Genomic DNA, 17,473 nt, shown 5'->3' on the forward strand with positions numbered 1-17,473 from the left:
GAACAAGTTAAAGAAGTACTTAGACAAATCAGATGTCTTCAAGTCGCCAGGGTGAGAGAGAGATTTCCTGGGGAAATATCCGAGTCATTAGAGATTATCCTCAAAACTCATGGAAGATGGGAGACATTCCAGAGGACTAGAAGAGGGCAAATATAGTGCCAATCTATAAAAAGGGAAATAAGGACAACCTGGGGAACTACAGGCACCACTGAATTTCATGGCCCATGACCGTCAGTAAAGGCATCTGGGCTAGCTTGGCTTCTCCTCCTTGTTTCCACTTTCTCTAATAGGCTCCAGAAGCAGTTGGAACAGAACAGTAACATAAGCACTATGTGATTATCCAGCAATTTTTAAAATTTTTTTTATTACATTTTTCTTCTTAATTTGGGGAAGTGTTACAACCCGTAAGTCCTGTTGTTGTAAAGCCAGCACTCAGCCACAGGTAACGGGGAAAAGAAGGCCTCATTACTCAACAGCAACCCACCCTAGTCACTTAAGAGACAACATGGACAAGCTGGAAAGAAAGCTTGTTCAGTCCACTGAAAACTAAGAGGATGACAGCTTCCACACAGGACTTGGGAGGTGGATGTAAAGTGTGTGTGTTGGGGCGGGGGGAGAGAGCAGCGAAAGGAGGAGGAATTCACAGTGTTCCGATAAAGGAGCAGAAAAACAGGAAGAAAGGATAGCAGGTGCAGTGATTTAATACACTAGTCTCTAGAAGCTGGGTTTCACATCTGTATTAGAATAAAACAAATAGGAGTCAGTTGATTTCTGCCTTCCCCACATCACAGTCATTAGGTGCCATACTCTGGTACTGGATATGTACACATGGTCTCCATTGAAACTATGTATTCAGGCTGAAGTCAAAGGGAACTAAACGTGTGTAGAACACCAAATGTATAGCCCAACATAATTTGGTCCTATGTATTGGTATTGTCAATCTCTGCTCAGAAGAGGCCCAGGATGCGAATGCCAGGAGCCTTGCAGGTCACACAGTATTAACATGCATTAACACCAGTATGGGGGTGTGATTTCTGCATATTGCCTGTATGCATTTTCCAGGTCCACCTTCATAAGCATCAAAGGTGACCCCAGGGTTAAAAAAGCAGATGAAAAAAAGTCAGCTGTTATTACAGTGAGTGTAAGCAGCTTGGTTTGAATAAGGGAAATCTCTAGAGGCCGGCACAAATGGCTACGGCTTTGCTTTTTGTCAAAGGACAGAGCCAATGAAAATGCGGCTCCCAAGTCTATTGGGCCTTACAAAAGGAAACGATAAAAACGTTTGTAGAAAACTACCATTTTTAGTATAACAGATGCTGTTTCTTGCAAGCAAAGCTAAAGCAACATGCTTGCAACAAGCTTTCTAAACAAGGTCTGTGGGAAGAGAAGACATATGTTTTTAATAACATCTTATAAACATTTACAGGAAGCAGCAGCTACACTCCATATAAAGGCATTTGTTGTATTTTCTGCAGCAAGGGGGAAAATCAGCCCTGGTACAGACAATTAATTTCTTTATGTTGAATGCTTACACAAATTCCCAACAAAAGCTTTCATGGGCCTCTTCTGCATATAAATATACCCATACGTACAGAAAGGGAATATACACAGTACATGATACCAAGTAGTGCAATATACTTCATCATTCAGCGACTGACCCCATAACTCACAACTGACTTAAAGCCACCACCTATAATGAATAAAAACAACCCAAGACACTGCCCATTGCTATGTATTATGTTTATAAACAGCAGAGAGCATTTTTCGGGTGGGGGAGAGAAGGGTGCTGATATTGTACAGTAACTATACAATGCGTTATTAATATACCAACATTGACAGAAATTATTTACAGATATGTATATATACAGGCATCATTCCAATGACCAACAGAATAAAACCAACTGGCCAAGATTTCCAAAAATGACTAGTGATTTTGGGTTCCTTGGTTTTTATGTGCCAACCTTGAGACACCTTTAAGGGGCCTGGATTTTAGAGGGTAAGTGTTCAATACTTTCTAAGAGCATCTGTAAGACACCTCAAACCCAGCACCCCAAATCACTAGTCACTTTTAAAACTCTTGGCCAGTATGAATCTCATTTTAGGGCTTTGTAATTGGGGCTAAACATAATCATGCCTAAATATTTCTCTGAGTTTGCAGGAAAGGTAAATTGGTCCTGATCTGTATTTGAACTTCAATACGTAAATTAAATCCCACTATGAGACAAGTGATCAAAAACATTTTCCATTTCAAGAATTTGACTCTCTTCTTGGCCTAGATATGACACAAAGCTCAGGCCTGCTTTAGAGATTCAAGAGTGGGGAAACCAAATTTTAGATCCACACCCAGACCCACATCCTTGTTTTTAAATTGCTTCACTGAGTCCAGCAATGGTTATCTGGCTAGCAGTTGCCTGGGCAAAAAATGGTGCTCAGGTATGTAAAGGGCAGAGTTAAACCGAAGCTAATTATATTAAAACAGGTGGTTCTTCCCTTGCACCAATGAAAATTTCCAAGTTAAACTTTTTAACTTACGCACACACTTAAAAAGCCAGTGTCTGAACTGCAGCTCGATTTGAAACAGGAATTGTCCCCACCCCTTCCAATATTAACAGTTGTAATTTTACAGCCCCAACATAATGCATAAAGCCCAGCCCTTTGACACTGTGCCTGCTTAATCCCCAATGAAATTAATGGGAGTTGATGCCAAGCACCTCTCAAGCCCCATATCGTATCATTCAGGTATTGCAAATGCAAATTACAGCTTTTTCATTGCTCTATATGAGAGAGTTCTAGGCAGAGTTTCCAGTTTAAGCAGTATTTATCAATAAATGCCTGCAGAATTGGAGGCCTATATATTGGGAGGACTCTGTATAAACAATGGGAAATGCTCAGAAAATGCTCTGCTTTAAATTCTGTTTTGGAAATCAATTGCAGTTATGAGAATGATCAAAAACCCAGATGGGGAAATACGATGTACCTGGTGCGTGTTTAAATCAGTAAGAAAAAAATTAATATACAGCACAAGCTCAGGACAGAATTTTCAAGCATTTAGCACTTTACTGTCCCTAAATTATTTTTTTCCCAGATTTACCATAACTAAACTTTTAATATAAAGTGGCCTGAGTCACCCAAGCAAAAAAAACCTAAACATTTTTCACAAATGTTAGCATAACAAAAAAGACTGACCAGATGTTGTTCAGACTTCTGAAGGGGACAAAGGAGACAGGAAAGGTCCTTGCTGGGCAGAGACCAAACATAAGAACTCTCGACCCAATCAGAAATATTAAGTGAATAGTAGAAACTGACTGATGCCACTGCCATAATGCAATGATATCAGCTTGTCAGTTATTAGAAGAGGTTTCTTAGTTTTATCCACAGCTACTGTCCATTTGAATAAAAAGTCTCATGGGGTGGAGGGAAAAACAAGTATAAAGGGACATACTGTACTGCACATTCCACCAGATTTGTTTATTTTCAGAATGAAGAGGGATTCCTGTTAAACACTGCAAGCTACAGTTATGTTTTGTTTAAACTAAATGTGGGACTTCCCCTCCCCCCCAAACCTTGGACTACTCAGACAATCTCTGAAGTGACCATTTCTTATATTTAAGAAATGTTTTCCCTCTTCACCCTTTGATTGTTAGGCGGACGCGTCTCAGGGTATGCCTACAGAGCAACCAGACACCCGCAGCTGGCCCGGGCCAGCCGACCCAGGCTCATGGGCTTGGGCTGCAGAGCTGCTGCATTGCAGTGTAGATTTCCGAGCTAAGGCTGAAGCCCGAGCTCTGGGATCCTCCCATCTTGCAGGGTCCCATAAACCAGGCTCCAGCCCGAGCCCAGAAGCCTACACAGCAATGCAACAGCCCCAGAGCCCAAGCCCCGCAAGCCGGAGTCAGCTGGCATGGGCCAGATGCAGGTGTGTGCTTGCTGTGTCAACATACCCTCAGAGTTGTGTATTTTCCATCTGTCAAGCTGCCCTGCAGTGGCTCAAGAGTGTAAGTACCAACTTCAGGGCAGACTGTTAGGAACCAGGGCACAAACCCCCAGTTGGTTGTGAGTTCTATGCCTAAATTTCACCAACCAATCGTCAAGTGTGAACTCCTCAGACACTATAACAATCTTAACATGGAGTCACAGACATTCCTCTTGAGTACTTTCTGTTTTGCCACCCAGGTTAGCCTACCTCTGTGACAAATGTGCCCTTACCCCAAGGATCACAGCAATATTCAGGTTACTCTCAGATCTAAAAGACCAGCCACTTACCCCAGGTCAATTGCACGTTGGATCTCACACCAAAGGCAGTTTATTAAAGGACTGGCTATTCGTGCAAATATATTCTCTAATGAAAATCTGTATGTGCGCGCACACATCACATGCCACAGTTCATATTTTTTGGTTTTGTTTAAAAAAAAAAAAGAGAGATAAATAGTCTATTTCCAAATAAATTGGAGTTCTGTCACCAAAGTATCCAATCCTTTAGGGCAAGAATGTTACTCAACAAAATAAAACCAGATTTAAGACAGCACTAGTGCACTAAGTATTAAACAGTGGCTCAGCTTTTTCTATATTTTACTTTTGTCATACTAAACTATTTCTTAATCAGTTTAAGTTATGGTCAAAAAAATTATAAGAGATTAAAAAAGAAAAAAACGTTGTCTAAAAATATATCACTAATTGCTTGTCAAGATCACTTAGCCAGCCACCAAGTGGTTCTTATTTATTACAAAATATATACGGATACCCGCTGAACATTATGGAACGTTGTAAACTTGGGTGCAAACATTGAGGGCAACTCCACAGATCTTAGTTCCTCTGAGAAAGAGGTGGGGAAGACGACAGAGAGATTCTCTCAGATAATTGAATCTCAAATCATTTAGCCCTTCTTACAAGTTGTGCCTTTCTATTTACAAGCAACTACAGTGTGGCTAGCTGAAGCTTCAAAGTCATTTCTAAGGGCTGTCAGATGTTCTGATCATGGGGGCAAGGTCCACGGTAAAAAGCAAGGTGTCACAGCCTTCAAACTAAAAGCAGATGGAAAGAGGATCTATGTGCTACAGCTGTCACCTGAAAATCCAGGGCTAGTGATGAATCCATGATAACCGTGTGACTATGAACCATACCAGCAAGCCCCTTAGGCAGAAGGCACACTAACATCACCTATCCATTCATGTAAATGCTTCCTTATGCCATTAGCATTAGTTCTGTCTCATCCAGATTGAACCACTTTGCTCACTGCAAAAGCAAAGAGTTAAGTATCTGGTTTTGATGAAAAAAGAGTCATAGATCAGAGTGTCATCTTCACACTGATGAAGTTGCAGGCTGAGACATCTCACTGCTTCCCTAAACTAAACTTATGGATCTCTGTAACAAACACACAGTATGAGAAGGCAGAAACACTCTGCTGCAATTGATCTGCCTCAGTGATTTTACTAGCCTCAGAGCTTCCTTATCCTTTCATCACAGGTAATCTGTAAATCATGGTGACCTGTGGAAACAATGAAAAGGGGAGGGCCATCTAGGTAGCAGCCCACTGATGCAGATAACAACTTGCCTTAATATTGTATTCAGCCACCGGGAAAATGGTTCAATGGCTGAGCAGCATAATTCCTCAGACATCTAGAACTCTATTGGACACATCTGTTACTGCAGACCAACCATTAAAAAGGGCGCTATCCCAACAGAAGGATAAGCCCTGACCTCGAGTACCTGAGAGTATATAGGATATTTAGCCTCAGAACATAACTATTACCTTGACAAAGATTGTCCACGACTTGCACAAGATTTTAGCCCTTGGATTCCCAATGATTTTATTTTTAAGAATGAAGTCCTGTTAGCTACAGGATAGGTATGACACAAACACAGAGTGAACCGCTGACAACACACGCTTAACTCTTCTGAAGGGAACACCTGCAGGAATGGGAAGGTAATCCAGTTATCATGCCACTTTAAAGCAACCCTGCCAAGCTGAAATCTAGCCAATTTGTAAAATTAAGTTAAAGGTCATTTCAGGTGCTACACCTGCCTTGGAGTCCTGCCACCCATTTTTTGTGGCTACACAAATCACACTTTTTTTTAGTATTTTTTTTTCCTTCTCTGTTACTGTGCAAAGGATCCAAACAAAACAAACTAGTGGATGAATGGCTATTGGGGAGGCAAACTAACAATACTGAAAGTAAACACTTAAACTAATTTTTTCTTTTCATTTCTTTCAGCAACAGTTCAAACTATTTCACAGATGCAAGTAAAAGCTTTTCAGACAAATGTGATTTTATTTTTTTTAAGTTAGATGTGTTCCTTTCATCTCTACTTCCCTCTGCTGACACGAACATCAAGGCTTCTGTTAGAGTCAATTGTGATAATGATTTTGCAATGTGAACTACAAAAAGCTAAAATGAGCCCACCAACTAATTTCACATGTGCAACAATTCTCAATTACTTGGGAATCAAGTTGTCAAAATCCTGTAGGACACTTTGAAAATGTAGGGGCATCTTCAGAGTGCAAAACTATACCTACCCGAATACCATAAACAAAAAACCCTCATACAGCCAATGAAAATTAGGGCTGTTCAAAGTAAACAACACTTGCAAGGGTTTAAACTTTATAATTTTCCCAACTACTTACTAAGGCAGTCATGTTTCAAAAATCATATTCTCTGACACAAGGTTCTGTGTATGACAGGTCATTTGAGGAAGTCCGGAGATAGCTGTTAGCCTTCCTAAAGCTTAGTGTGAGATACGTACATGCATTCCCTAAAGAAGATGTTTAATACATGCTTCCTTTTCTTTAGGCTGTCTGCCTTGCCTCATCCTTTGTGTGTAAATGTCAGAGACCACTCTACTGGCCATGCAATTAAAAGCAAGGTGCAAATATTTAAATCTGGAGCTGCGCAGTTAGTAATCTAGGCCACACTTCTGTTTATCCTATTCCTCAAAGTTCACTTGCTGAAATGGATGGTTTGAGGACAGGTAAAGATACTTGCCATGAATTTTCTGGGCTTCTGGGTCATCCACACTGATGGCAATAATCTTCCAATCGGTCTCTCCTTCATCAATAAGAGCCATAACTCCAAGAACCTTTACCTGAATGATCTCACCAAGAGAGTGTACCTGAAAGCACAGCAGCACAATTCCTGTCTCAGTAAGGTACAGAAAAGGCTACACAGTCACAACCTCTTTGTTTTCCTCTAACAGACCAAAAAGTTGTTCTCCTCTTTCAACTCTGCCACATTCCTGTCCAGAGTTTTACTTCCCGTCCCTAACAGATTCCCAGGCCTACTTGCCCCTCTCCAGTCTTTTCTCACCTTTGATTCTCTCTTCCATCTCTCTGTGCAGGATCTCAGTAATTTCTTCAAGGAGAAAACTGACATGTTCTAGCAAGAATTTTCTTCCCTTCCCTCTACATTTACCCCAATCTGTGATCCAGAGGCACCACTCATTCATCTTCTAATCCCTTCTACCTATCGCTCCTGTCCTCATCCCAAATCCTCATCTCTTCTCTCACTCTCCTGGCTCCTTTCTCCTAGCCTTCAAACATACACCTATCTCCACACACTACATTCACCCTGGCTTCTCCAAATAGCACCTCCTCTCTCTCCTCTTCTTTTCCTCCAAGCCCCATGAGTGTGAGGTTTCTTCCTGCTGCAGCAATTTCCTCTCTTCCAATTCCTTCTTGGATCCCTTGTAATCCAAATTCAGGTTCCTCTTCTCCAGTGGCACAGCCTTTACTTAGGTCACTATCAATCAGTCTCCTTCTGGCATAGTCCCAGGGGCATCTTCTGCAAACTCATTCTCCTTGATCTATCCACCACCTTTAGCACAACTGATGATTGCTACCTCCTTTCCTAACTCTGTGGACCTTCAGAATTTTTCTCCCTCCATGTTGTTACCACCTTACCACTCCAAATGATCCTTCGGAGTCTCCTTCTCAACCCATCCCAGTCAACATCCCATAAGCGCTATATAGACCCTCTTTCCTGTCTCATCTCTAGGTGGCCTCAACCTACCACCTCTAAACAGGTAACTCCCAAATCTGCCTTTTCACCTAATCTATCCCCCTCACTCCAGTCTCACATCTTTGTTTTTCTGTCTCGTGTTCCTAGATTTCCCATGGCAATTCAAGCTCAACATGGGAAAAAAAAAAAAAGTTCTCTCTCTTTTCCATCGCCATTAAGAATTGCACTGCCCTTGTGAGTTATTCTAGCCCTAAAACCTGCCATTTTTATCTCCTCTTGTCTCTCTCATCCAACACCCAAGCTTTTGTGAAATCCTTTTTTCCCCTTTCCAAAATTCACCATTTCATAGAGTTTAAGGCCAGAATGGACCACCAAGTCCTACGAAAAGTCAGATTAGATATTACAGGCCACCACTACCCTCACACAAAACCCAACAACTGAAATTAGACCCCAGTATTACAGCCCACAGAAGACTAGATTATTGTGTGCCCCAGGCAAATACAAGGGACCAAGGTACACCAGTGCCCAATGCTCCCACAATGGCAGTGAAATGATTAAGTGAGATATAACCTTATAAGCCAGGCAAATGAGTTATACGCACACTCACTGCAGAGGAAGCTGAAACCCCGCCCTCCCCAAGATCAGTGCCAATCTGAAAATTTCTTCTCAACCCCACATATGGCCATCAGTTAGACCCTGAGCACGTGAGCAACAAATAGCCAGCCAAGAACCTGAGAGAGAGAAAGAAAAAGAGAGAGAGAATCACTGGTGCCACCTCAGAGCTCTGGCCTGCCCCATCCAGTGTGCCACCTCCAGCCATGACCATCCCTGATTATTCAGAAAAAGAAGATAAAAACACTTTCAGAATATTTGGGAGGCAGAGGGGGGAATCCCTTCCTGACCCCCTGCCAGAGGCTAGCTGAAACCCTGAAGCATGAGCTTTTAGGAATATAAGACATAAACCTGAAGTGAGCCCCAGGGTTTTTAAACCCTTCCCTATTAACACAAGCAACCCTCAGTTTCCTCTCAGATTCTAACAGAACCTTGCCCATACTTTGGCAGGGCCGGCCTCTGGGGTGGGCCATTCGGGCCCCCGCCCAGGGCAACCCACCAAAGAGGAAGAGATGTGCAGGGTTTGGATTCCCACCTGACTGGCTGAGGGCCAGCTGGGCTGGCGGCAGGCAGGCAGCAGCGCTGGAGACGGGGCAAGGGGGAGAGACCCAAGCTGCAGAGGGCAGTTGGACGACCAGCCATCGAGCCAGGTGATCAGGTGACTCCTCCAGAGCAGAGGTTCCCCTCCTCCCCGCTGCTCTGCGTGTGTAGCTGCTGCTGTTCCTGTCTCCCCCCACCCTCCTTTCTCCTCCCCGGAGCCGCCCTGGCCACTCCGGACTGGGAGGGTCCTGCTGTCTGCTGGGGGCTGATGTCAGGGCGTCCCCTCACCTGTGCACTGGATTTCCATTGAGCTGGGGTGATGGGACAGGGGGAAATCTGTGTGTGCGCTGCTGCCTCTCTGGGTCCAGAGCTGCTGGCGGCTGCATATCTCTGAACACAAGCCTTCAGGCTCCTGACAACTGAGTGCTTTCTTAAAGAGACAGCGCACTCATACACTCAGGCACACACACACTCCCCTCAACACAACACACACTGTGTCACACACACTCTCTCTCTCTCTCTCTCTCTCTCTCTCTCTCCTCTCCCTCCCCTCCCCCCCCCCCAACACACACAACACCAGGGCTCCCTGCATTCAGGTCACTTCCTCACCTGGGCTGTGCTGACGCATCAGCAGCTGCTGCTCTCCTGCCGTCTCCTTATGCAGCCAGGGGGGCATGGGGCAGAGGTGCAGCAGTCCAGCGGGAGAGTGAGCAGCAATGCCAGCTGCTTTGTGCATCCAGGTCAGTTTCCCCACATGGGTACAGGACGGGGATGCAGGGGTTATGGGAGCAGGAGGCAGGAGTGACGTGGGCACAGTGAAACAGTTGGGGCACAGGAGAGAGGTGCAGCGGATAGGAGTGAAGGGGTGCAGGGACTAGGGGCACAGGAGGGGAATGCAAGGGTTGGGGTGAGGGGGCATGCACAGTGTAGGAGTTTAGGGGAGCAGGAGGGAGGTGCAGGCATTAGGGATGAAGGTGGCACAGTGCAGGGGTTAGGGGGGAAGGGAGGGTGGGGAGTCCATGGGGGACCAGGAACAATGTGAGGGGGCACCACACCCATCGGGGCCAGGGGCACCAAAATGCAAGTTTGCCCCGGGTGCCATTTTCCCTAAACCTGGCCCTGTACTTTGGTCATCCCCCAACCACAAATACTGTAACCTCTTCCCTCTGGTCAATTGCTTCCACCTTGCCCCTCTCCATTCTATCCAAAAAGCTGCCACCAAAATATTAAAATAACCATGTTTATTAAGACAAACCTTTGTGCCTATTTCACACACATCAATGGGATCATTATCACCACAGCATCCTGTATCCTTATCTTTATGGTGTGGATCTTCCCAAGTCTGTTAAAGGATTGAGAAACAAAATAATTAATCTCCAATCACAATTCCTTAGTTTATCTATAAATTACAGAGATTAATAAAACACCAGTAAATGAAGATACAACCTTCCCTTTTTCTGGCAATAGGCATGCTTAGCTCAAGAAAGATGATAGATTTTATGAGCCAGGGTAAGATAGCTGGTAGAGCACCAGCCTTTTAATCTGAGGGTCTGGGATTAAAGTCCCTCTTCAGGTACAAATGCTAAGTCAAGGCTGGATGTGTTTCTAAAGATATGCTCAACATTTTGTTTGTTGGGTTTTTTAATTAAAGGGGATGGTTTTAAAACTTAGTTATTTCCACTTTTAGAAAAAGTTTGTCATCAGTAGCTATTTTCCTGCTATAAGTGACTTTGTTTTTTGTGATTTTTATATCCTCTGAAGTAGGTAATTGCTTCAATTTGGAGATTTTTCTTTTCCACATTTGAAGTAATGAATCTACTAGAAATGAGGGAGAAAAACACACACACACACACACACACACACACACGCTCTTCCACCAAAAAATATGGATTTTAGGAAAAGGGAAAAAAGAGCCTCATGGTGAAATTTCTTCCAAGGCACCCTTAATTACTTCCCCACCGGTTGCTCATGAGCAAACATCTAAATCCTTATTGTCACCAAATTTGGAATTTCAGTCACTTTTTATAAACACGAAACATAAAATTTTAAATGAAATATGATCAAAGAAGTCTAACGGTTTAAAGTGAAATGAGTCAAAGTACATGTAACTAGAGTTTAACCCAAAAACCAAAGTCCCTACATTTTTTTCCTTTGTCAAAGAGGTTAAGAGATTCCAGTTACTATTTGCACTGCCAAATATGAATGGCCTCCATGAATTTACCACCTGAACTTTGTGTAAGGGGAAAAAATGTTACTACTACTTGTTTTAAGTACTTTTGAATGACAGGAAGATGACAGCATAATCCTGTCACATAGTAGAGGGAAGTAAAACATATAAATTCAAGGTTCCTTAATACTTAACTCCTTCCTGAAATAGCACATACATGCCCCAATTCTGATCAAAATTTATGGACACACTAAAGTTCTGCATAAAAAATTCCTAATTTACAAATCTATCAAACAGAAACATCCTTCTTGCAACATATTTGCATTCAGGCAATGCTCAGGATTTATAAGGCAATTTATTCAGAAGACAGGAAGGTTTCACCATTATAACAAAAATGTTACCTGAGGGAGGGCACCATAATTCCATATATAACCCTTGTGAGGGAAGATATTGGCCACATATCGAAGCTTGCCTCTCTTTATATCTTGTTTAATGGGATTCAATAGTTCCTTGGTGGCAATCTAAGCAGATTGTGAAAGAGAGAGAGAGTGAGTAAAGAATTCTAAAATGCACAGCAATTAATCCTGTACCAAACTGGGTAAGAAGTTGCATTTTGGGCAGTGGGGAGAGCAAGCTTGAGGTTTGGAAAGTATTAAAGTGCGATAGCCTCACTAATTCTTTAGGGTCATGTTCAAAAACAGACTTATTATTAATGTTTTAAGCTTTGGTGTGAAGTATTCATGGCAAAAAAAAACTGGACCCAGACACGCAAAGGCATATCATTATAAGAAGTCTTTCATGGTCAGATACAAATACTGAAGGGGACCTAGGTTGGAAGCACTGCACTTTATGGGCCAAATTTGGCAGTAACATAAATAGGGGTCCAAGCTGATCAGACAACAGGGGTTTGACAATGACGGAAAACTGCTTTAACTGTTAGTTGTTTTCCTACACCATCTGCTTTCTCTACCCATAGTATATAAATTACACTTGTTCTGCACACTCATTCTGCACACCCAATGAACACCAAATTGGTGCAAGATTGGAAGCAGATTAAGTTAAATCAGAAAAACGCACGCTTGTTCCTAAATAGGCATCTCCACATGGGGATCTATTGCAGAATAGCTTATTCCACAATAGCTATTCTGGCCAATTTCCCCAAGTAGACAAGTCTGACTTCATGGCCTACACATGTTTTCTGACCTATTTATGCAAAGCATCGTTCCCCTCTATTCGACATTGGTGAGGCCTCATCTGGAGTACTGTGTCCAGTTTTGGGCCCCACACTACAAGAACGTTGTGGAAAAATTGGAAAGAGTCCAGCGGAGGGCAACAAAAATGATTAAGGGACTGGAACACATGACTTATGAGGAGAGGCTGAGGGAACTGGGATTGTTTAGTCTGCGGAAGAGAAGAATGAGGGGGGATTTGATAGTTGCTTTCAACTACCTGAAAGGGGGTCCAAAGAGGATGGATCTAGACTGTTCTCAGTGGTAGCAGATGACAGAACGAGGAGTAATGGTCTCAAGTTGCAGTGGGGGATGTTTAGGTTGGATATTAGGAAAAACTTTTTCACTAGGAGGGTGGTGAAACACTGGAATGAGTTACCTAGGGAGGTGGTGGAATCTCCTTCCTTAGAAGTTTTTAAGATCAGGCTTGACAAAGCCCTGGCTGGGATGATTTAGTTGGGGATTGGTCCTGCTTTGAGCAGGGGGTTGGACTAGATGACCTCCTGAGGTCCCTTCCAACCCTGATATTCTATGATTCTATGTGACATACACCACCATTTAAATCATCACTGAAATTGGCCCATAGACTTCCAAAGGAGTTGCACCCATTTACACCAGGTCAGAGCTGGACATTGTGCCTCTAATTATAGGTCTCCCTCTTGAAAAAACACAAAGCACGCTCCAAAATTTGTGACTGATTGTGCAATTCTGGTTTCAGTCAGGATTTTACCCTGCATTTGGCCAAATCCTACTAGCGAAATATGGAGTAACTCCACTGAGAATAGTGATGTTTCTCCAGATGTACAGTGATGTAACTGAGCAGAATAATTTGGCCCCTGCCTGATGTTGCCAGAGTGTCTTGGAAGAGGCTGCTGGAGATGCAAAAATGAGAATGACCTCAAGGAAGTCAAGGAAGGCCAACAGGAAACTATGTGAACTGTTGGGGCAGAGTGACATGCAGGAAATGTGATCTAGTAAGAGGGAGCAGGGGAGGCAAGTTTCAATAACTTTGTTTCTTAAATTCTTTAGATCAGATAAGAAAGTCTTCCCATGAAGGGAGGACAGTCCAGGAGTCACAGATGTGTGGTGATCTGTGTCTAGTTTTGGCTTCCCACCATCGTCCAATCTGAAGGATGGTGTCTGGGAGCAGGGAAGGGGTTAGGAGAACAGAAACCTGATGGGCACCGACATAATCTCTGCCAGAGTAGTGTTCTAAGAGTTTCCATATCCCAGCAATTATCTGATCAGCTGGCACGGCAAAGTAAAGGCAGCCATTTCTTGTCTCTTGCAAGAAGTCAGAGGTGGAGAAGCCAGACAAGGATGTCACACCACTTTGGAACCTGATTCTAATGGGATGGCAGGTGTCTCTATATCGCCAGAGGTCAAGCGAAGTGTTAGGTAAGAAAATAAAATACATTTAAAAGCAACCCAGATTTCAAGTTAAGCCTTTAAATAGTGCAGTGAAATTAGAACATTTGGCAAGTGGACTCAGCCTTCCCCTGATGTCATCTTAAAATGTAAGGTGATTATTTGACAGAAGAAAAAATAGCATTATTCCTACAAGTATGAACTGTGATAGTGAACACTATTTAAAATCCAACCTTCAAAATCATTTCAGCATCAGGAAAAAAAAGTTAAGCTCTGGACAGGGCACCGGCACAGGCAAGACTATTAACAACTTACCCCCAAACTTCCATAAAACCTTGGGGAAGGGAAATTAATATACTACCTAGGGAACAAGCTAGTTCCTGTACGATCTAGGAAGTGTTTTACCTACACTATTAATGAAGCATGCCTACGCCTTTGTTTTGTGACACTGCAGAGGAATGCTCCAGTCAGGCTCTGCTTTTAAAATTTCAGAAGCTCATTTCCCAGGAAGAAAAAAAAAACTTCAAAAGTAACTAAGTGCCAACAACTGCTCTTAGATGAAAGATGATGCTTTTCAAGTGCCAGTACAGAGAGGTCAAGATTAGGACTGGCACACTATAATTTATTCACCGATAAAGCTCATGGAGGGATTAAATCTTTTGAATCCAAAGTTAAATAAATTACTGTATCTGTTTATATGAGAGGAAGATAAATTGCAGGATGGTGTCCTGAACTCAAACATTTTTAGGACCTGTTCTGCCACTCGTATTCATGTTGAGTAGCACCTTACTCTCCATCTTGAAATCAATGGGGTTACTGAGGAATAAGGAAATACTCAATGTGAGTAAGGGAGACAAAACTAGGCCCTTAATTTTTTTAACTACAGGAAAAACGTCAATATTAATAACTGCAAAAGAACATTCTAGTAGTAAGAATGTTACATATAAGGATTAAACTGACTTTCTAAAATGTTGGAAACCATTACACCACCATCAATTCTGCAAATATCTATATATTTAATAAACCAAGGTTGTTTTTTTAATTACCTCCATTTTAGCATTTGACCAGCGAGGCACTTCTACAACCATGTTAAACACTACCTAAAAAGAAAAAAAATTGAAGTATTTAAAATAAAGTTAAGTTGGTGATAAACATTTTGTGTGATAAGTTATTTCTTCCGTATCTGACAGCAATATTTGCCGACACTGACAACTCAGGCATTTAATTTTCTAGATGCAACATGTTTACAACGCTATAGTTTCTCACAACATTATTCCATCTTCCCCCAATTAGAAGACAGGGTAACCGCTAAGACAGACTTAGAAATCTCCATGATGCTTTTCAGTCTGCTCTATGATACAGCTCTTCACACAATGCTCAATTTGCCTGTGGAACCCATGGCCACAGAATATCATTGAAGCCCATAGCTTAGCAGGATTCAAAAAGGATTGGACATTTTATCTAGATAAAATGGATATTTAAAAATTAAACGGGAGTTTTGGAAGGAATATAAACTCAAGCATAAACACAGAACAAAATAACCCCACATACTCTATCAAGACACTACAGTGCAAATGCTTTACCCTCTGGGGAGAGGGTAAGAGAACAAACACCACATGACAGATGCATAGTTACAGTGCTAAATGCACTAGTGGAAGATACTACAGAGATGAGTGTGATATGAGTATCTAAGAACCAACAGAGAATAGAATAGGGCAAAATCTAACCTCTAATTAATGCAGGTTAAGAGGAAATTATCCCTTGGGGCAAGTTATCCCATAATTGCTTACTGCGGGGGTTTCTTGCGCCTTAGTTTGAAGCAGCTGGTACCGGCCGGTGTTGAGCGTAGGATACTGGGCAAAACTGCTCTGCTCCATATCGCAATTCCTGTGTTCCTATGCCTTATTTTCTGTGCGACAAGGTGGGTGAGGTAGTATCTTTTATTGAACCAACTTCTGTTGGTGGGAGAGACAAGCTTTCGAGCTTACCCAGAGCTCTTCTTCAGGTCTGGGAAACTAAGGCCAAGTCTACCCTACAAACTTACATTAGTATAACTATGTCACTCAGAGGTGTGAAGAATCCACAACCCTAACTGACAGTTATACCGACCCAAACCCTGGTGTAGACAGCGCTACTTTGATGGGAGGGCTTCTCCTGTGAACACAATTACCGGCTCTTGCGGAGGTGGATTAACTATGCCGACAGGAGAAGCTCTCCCATCAGCATAGTATTGTCTCCACTGAAGCGCTGCAGCAGCGCTGCCCCAGAGTTTTAAGTGTAGAATCATAGGACTGGAAGGGACCTCAAGAGGTCATCTAGTCCAGTCCCCTGCACTCAAGGCAGGACTAAGTATTATCCAGACCATCCTTGACAGGAATTTGTCCAACCTGCTCTTAAAAATCCCCAATGATGGAGATTCCACAACCTCCCTAGGCAATTTATTCCAGTGCTTAACAACCCTGACAGTTAGGAAGTTTTTCCTAATGTCCAACCTAAACCGCCCTGGCTGCAAGACCTGTAGACCTGCCCTATCTCAAAGTGTCATTGCTAAATATAAGGTCTGAACTGATTGTTTAGCATAAGTAGTTAATACATATCTCAAGGGACTATTCAAAGTGAAGTGGTCCATTAACACCCCTCTAGTCATAGGGAGAGAAAGGGTGGAGGACTGTTAGTGGGTGACAGAGTGTTATAAGAAAGCATAAATCCAGTGTCTTTATTAAGACCGCGATTTTTATTGTCTAAGCTCCCGGGCTTGTCTTTTGAAAGCGTTGTGCAAGTTTCTTTTGAGGATGAGGACTGATAGGTCAGGTAGAGAATAATCACTTGGTGAGAAGTGTTCACCCACAGGTGATGTCGTGTTTTTGTCTTTTAATAATTTCCCGTGTGAGTGCATTCATTCTGCGTAACAGAAATGTCAGAAAACAAAGCAAAGGCAAAAATAAAAATATTTATTCATGGTGTATTATTGATGATAACATTTCTGTTTACATTAAAGATGCATCACAGTGCCGCTGCTCCACTCAACGACAGACACACCACTCCTTTGTAGAAACTAAGGCGATGTCTACACAGCGCACCTTACAACAGTGTGGCCATGCCGCTGCAGCCGCGCCGTTGTATGGTGCGGTGTGTAGCTGCTCTTTATTGCCAGGAGAGAGCTCTCCCGGCGACAAAATAAAACCACTTCCAATGAGGGGTGGTAGCATCCTCATCAGGAGCGCGGCTCCTGCCGACAAAGCGCTGTTCACAACAGTGCTTTTAGTGATTCAAACTCTTGTTGTTCAGGGGGGTGTTTTTTCACCCCCCTCCACCCCCCAAGCAACACAAGTTTTAACGACGAAAGTGCTAGTGTAGACAATGCCAAACATGATTTCTTAAAAAGAAAGATGAAATGCCAAACTGACTTCATTGGAGTTGCACCAGGCTTGAATTTGTCCCAGAATGTCACCTTGCCTAGGACCCTAAGAGACACTTCTTACATGAATATAAAAAGTGTAAGAGATATTGCAACATCCTTGGGGACCACATTGTATTGAGTTGAGGAATGGTTTTTGTATCATTGTGGGCCAAGGGTTGTATTCAACTCCTGGGGGATGGCTATG

General features: G+C 42.7%; 1 protein-coding gene across 1 annotated transcript in view; it reads right to left on the reverse strand.

Annotated features, from left to right (window-relative positions):
* Positions 1-17,473, reverse strand: part of PPA2 (inorganic pyrophosphatase 2) — a 44,480-nt gene that overhangs the window by 13,851 nt on the left and 13,156 nt on the right. Inside the window, exons 4-7 of the mRNA XM_074950702.1 lie at positions 14,915-14,968; positions 11,673-11,792; positions 10,360-10,446; positions 6,981-7,107 (exon numbers count right to left, since the gene is read on the reverse strand). Of these exons, the coding sequence (XP_074806803.1) occupies positions 6,981-7,107; positions 10,360-10,446; positions 11,673-11,792; positions 14,915-14,968 (388 nt within the window). The remainder of the gene's footprint in view (positions 1-6,980; positions 7,108-10,359; positions 10,447-11,672; positions 11,793-14,914; positions 14,969-17,473) is intronic.

This window comes from Natator depressus, chromosome 4 (genome assembly GCF_965152275.1).
Source record: "Natator depressus isolate rNatDep1 chromosome 4, rNatDep2.hap1, whole genome shotgun sequence".
Classification (NCBI taxonomy): Eukaryota; Metazoa; Chordata; order Testudines; family Cheloniidae; genus Natator; species Natator depressus.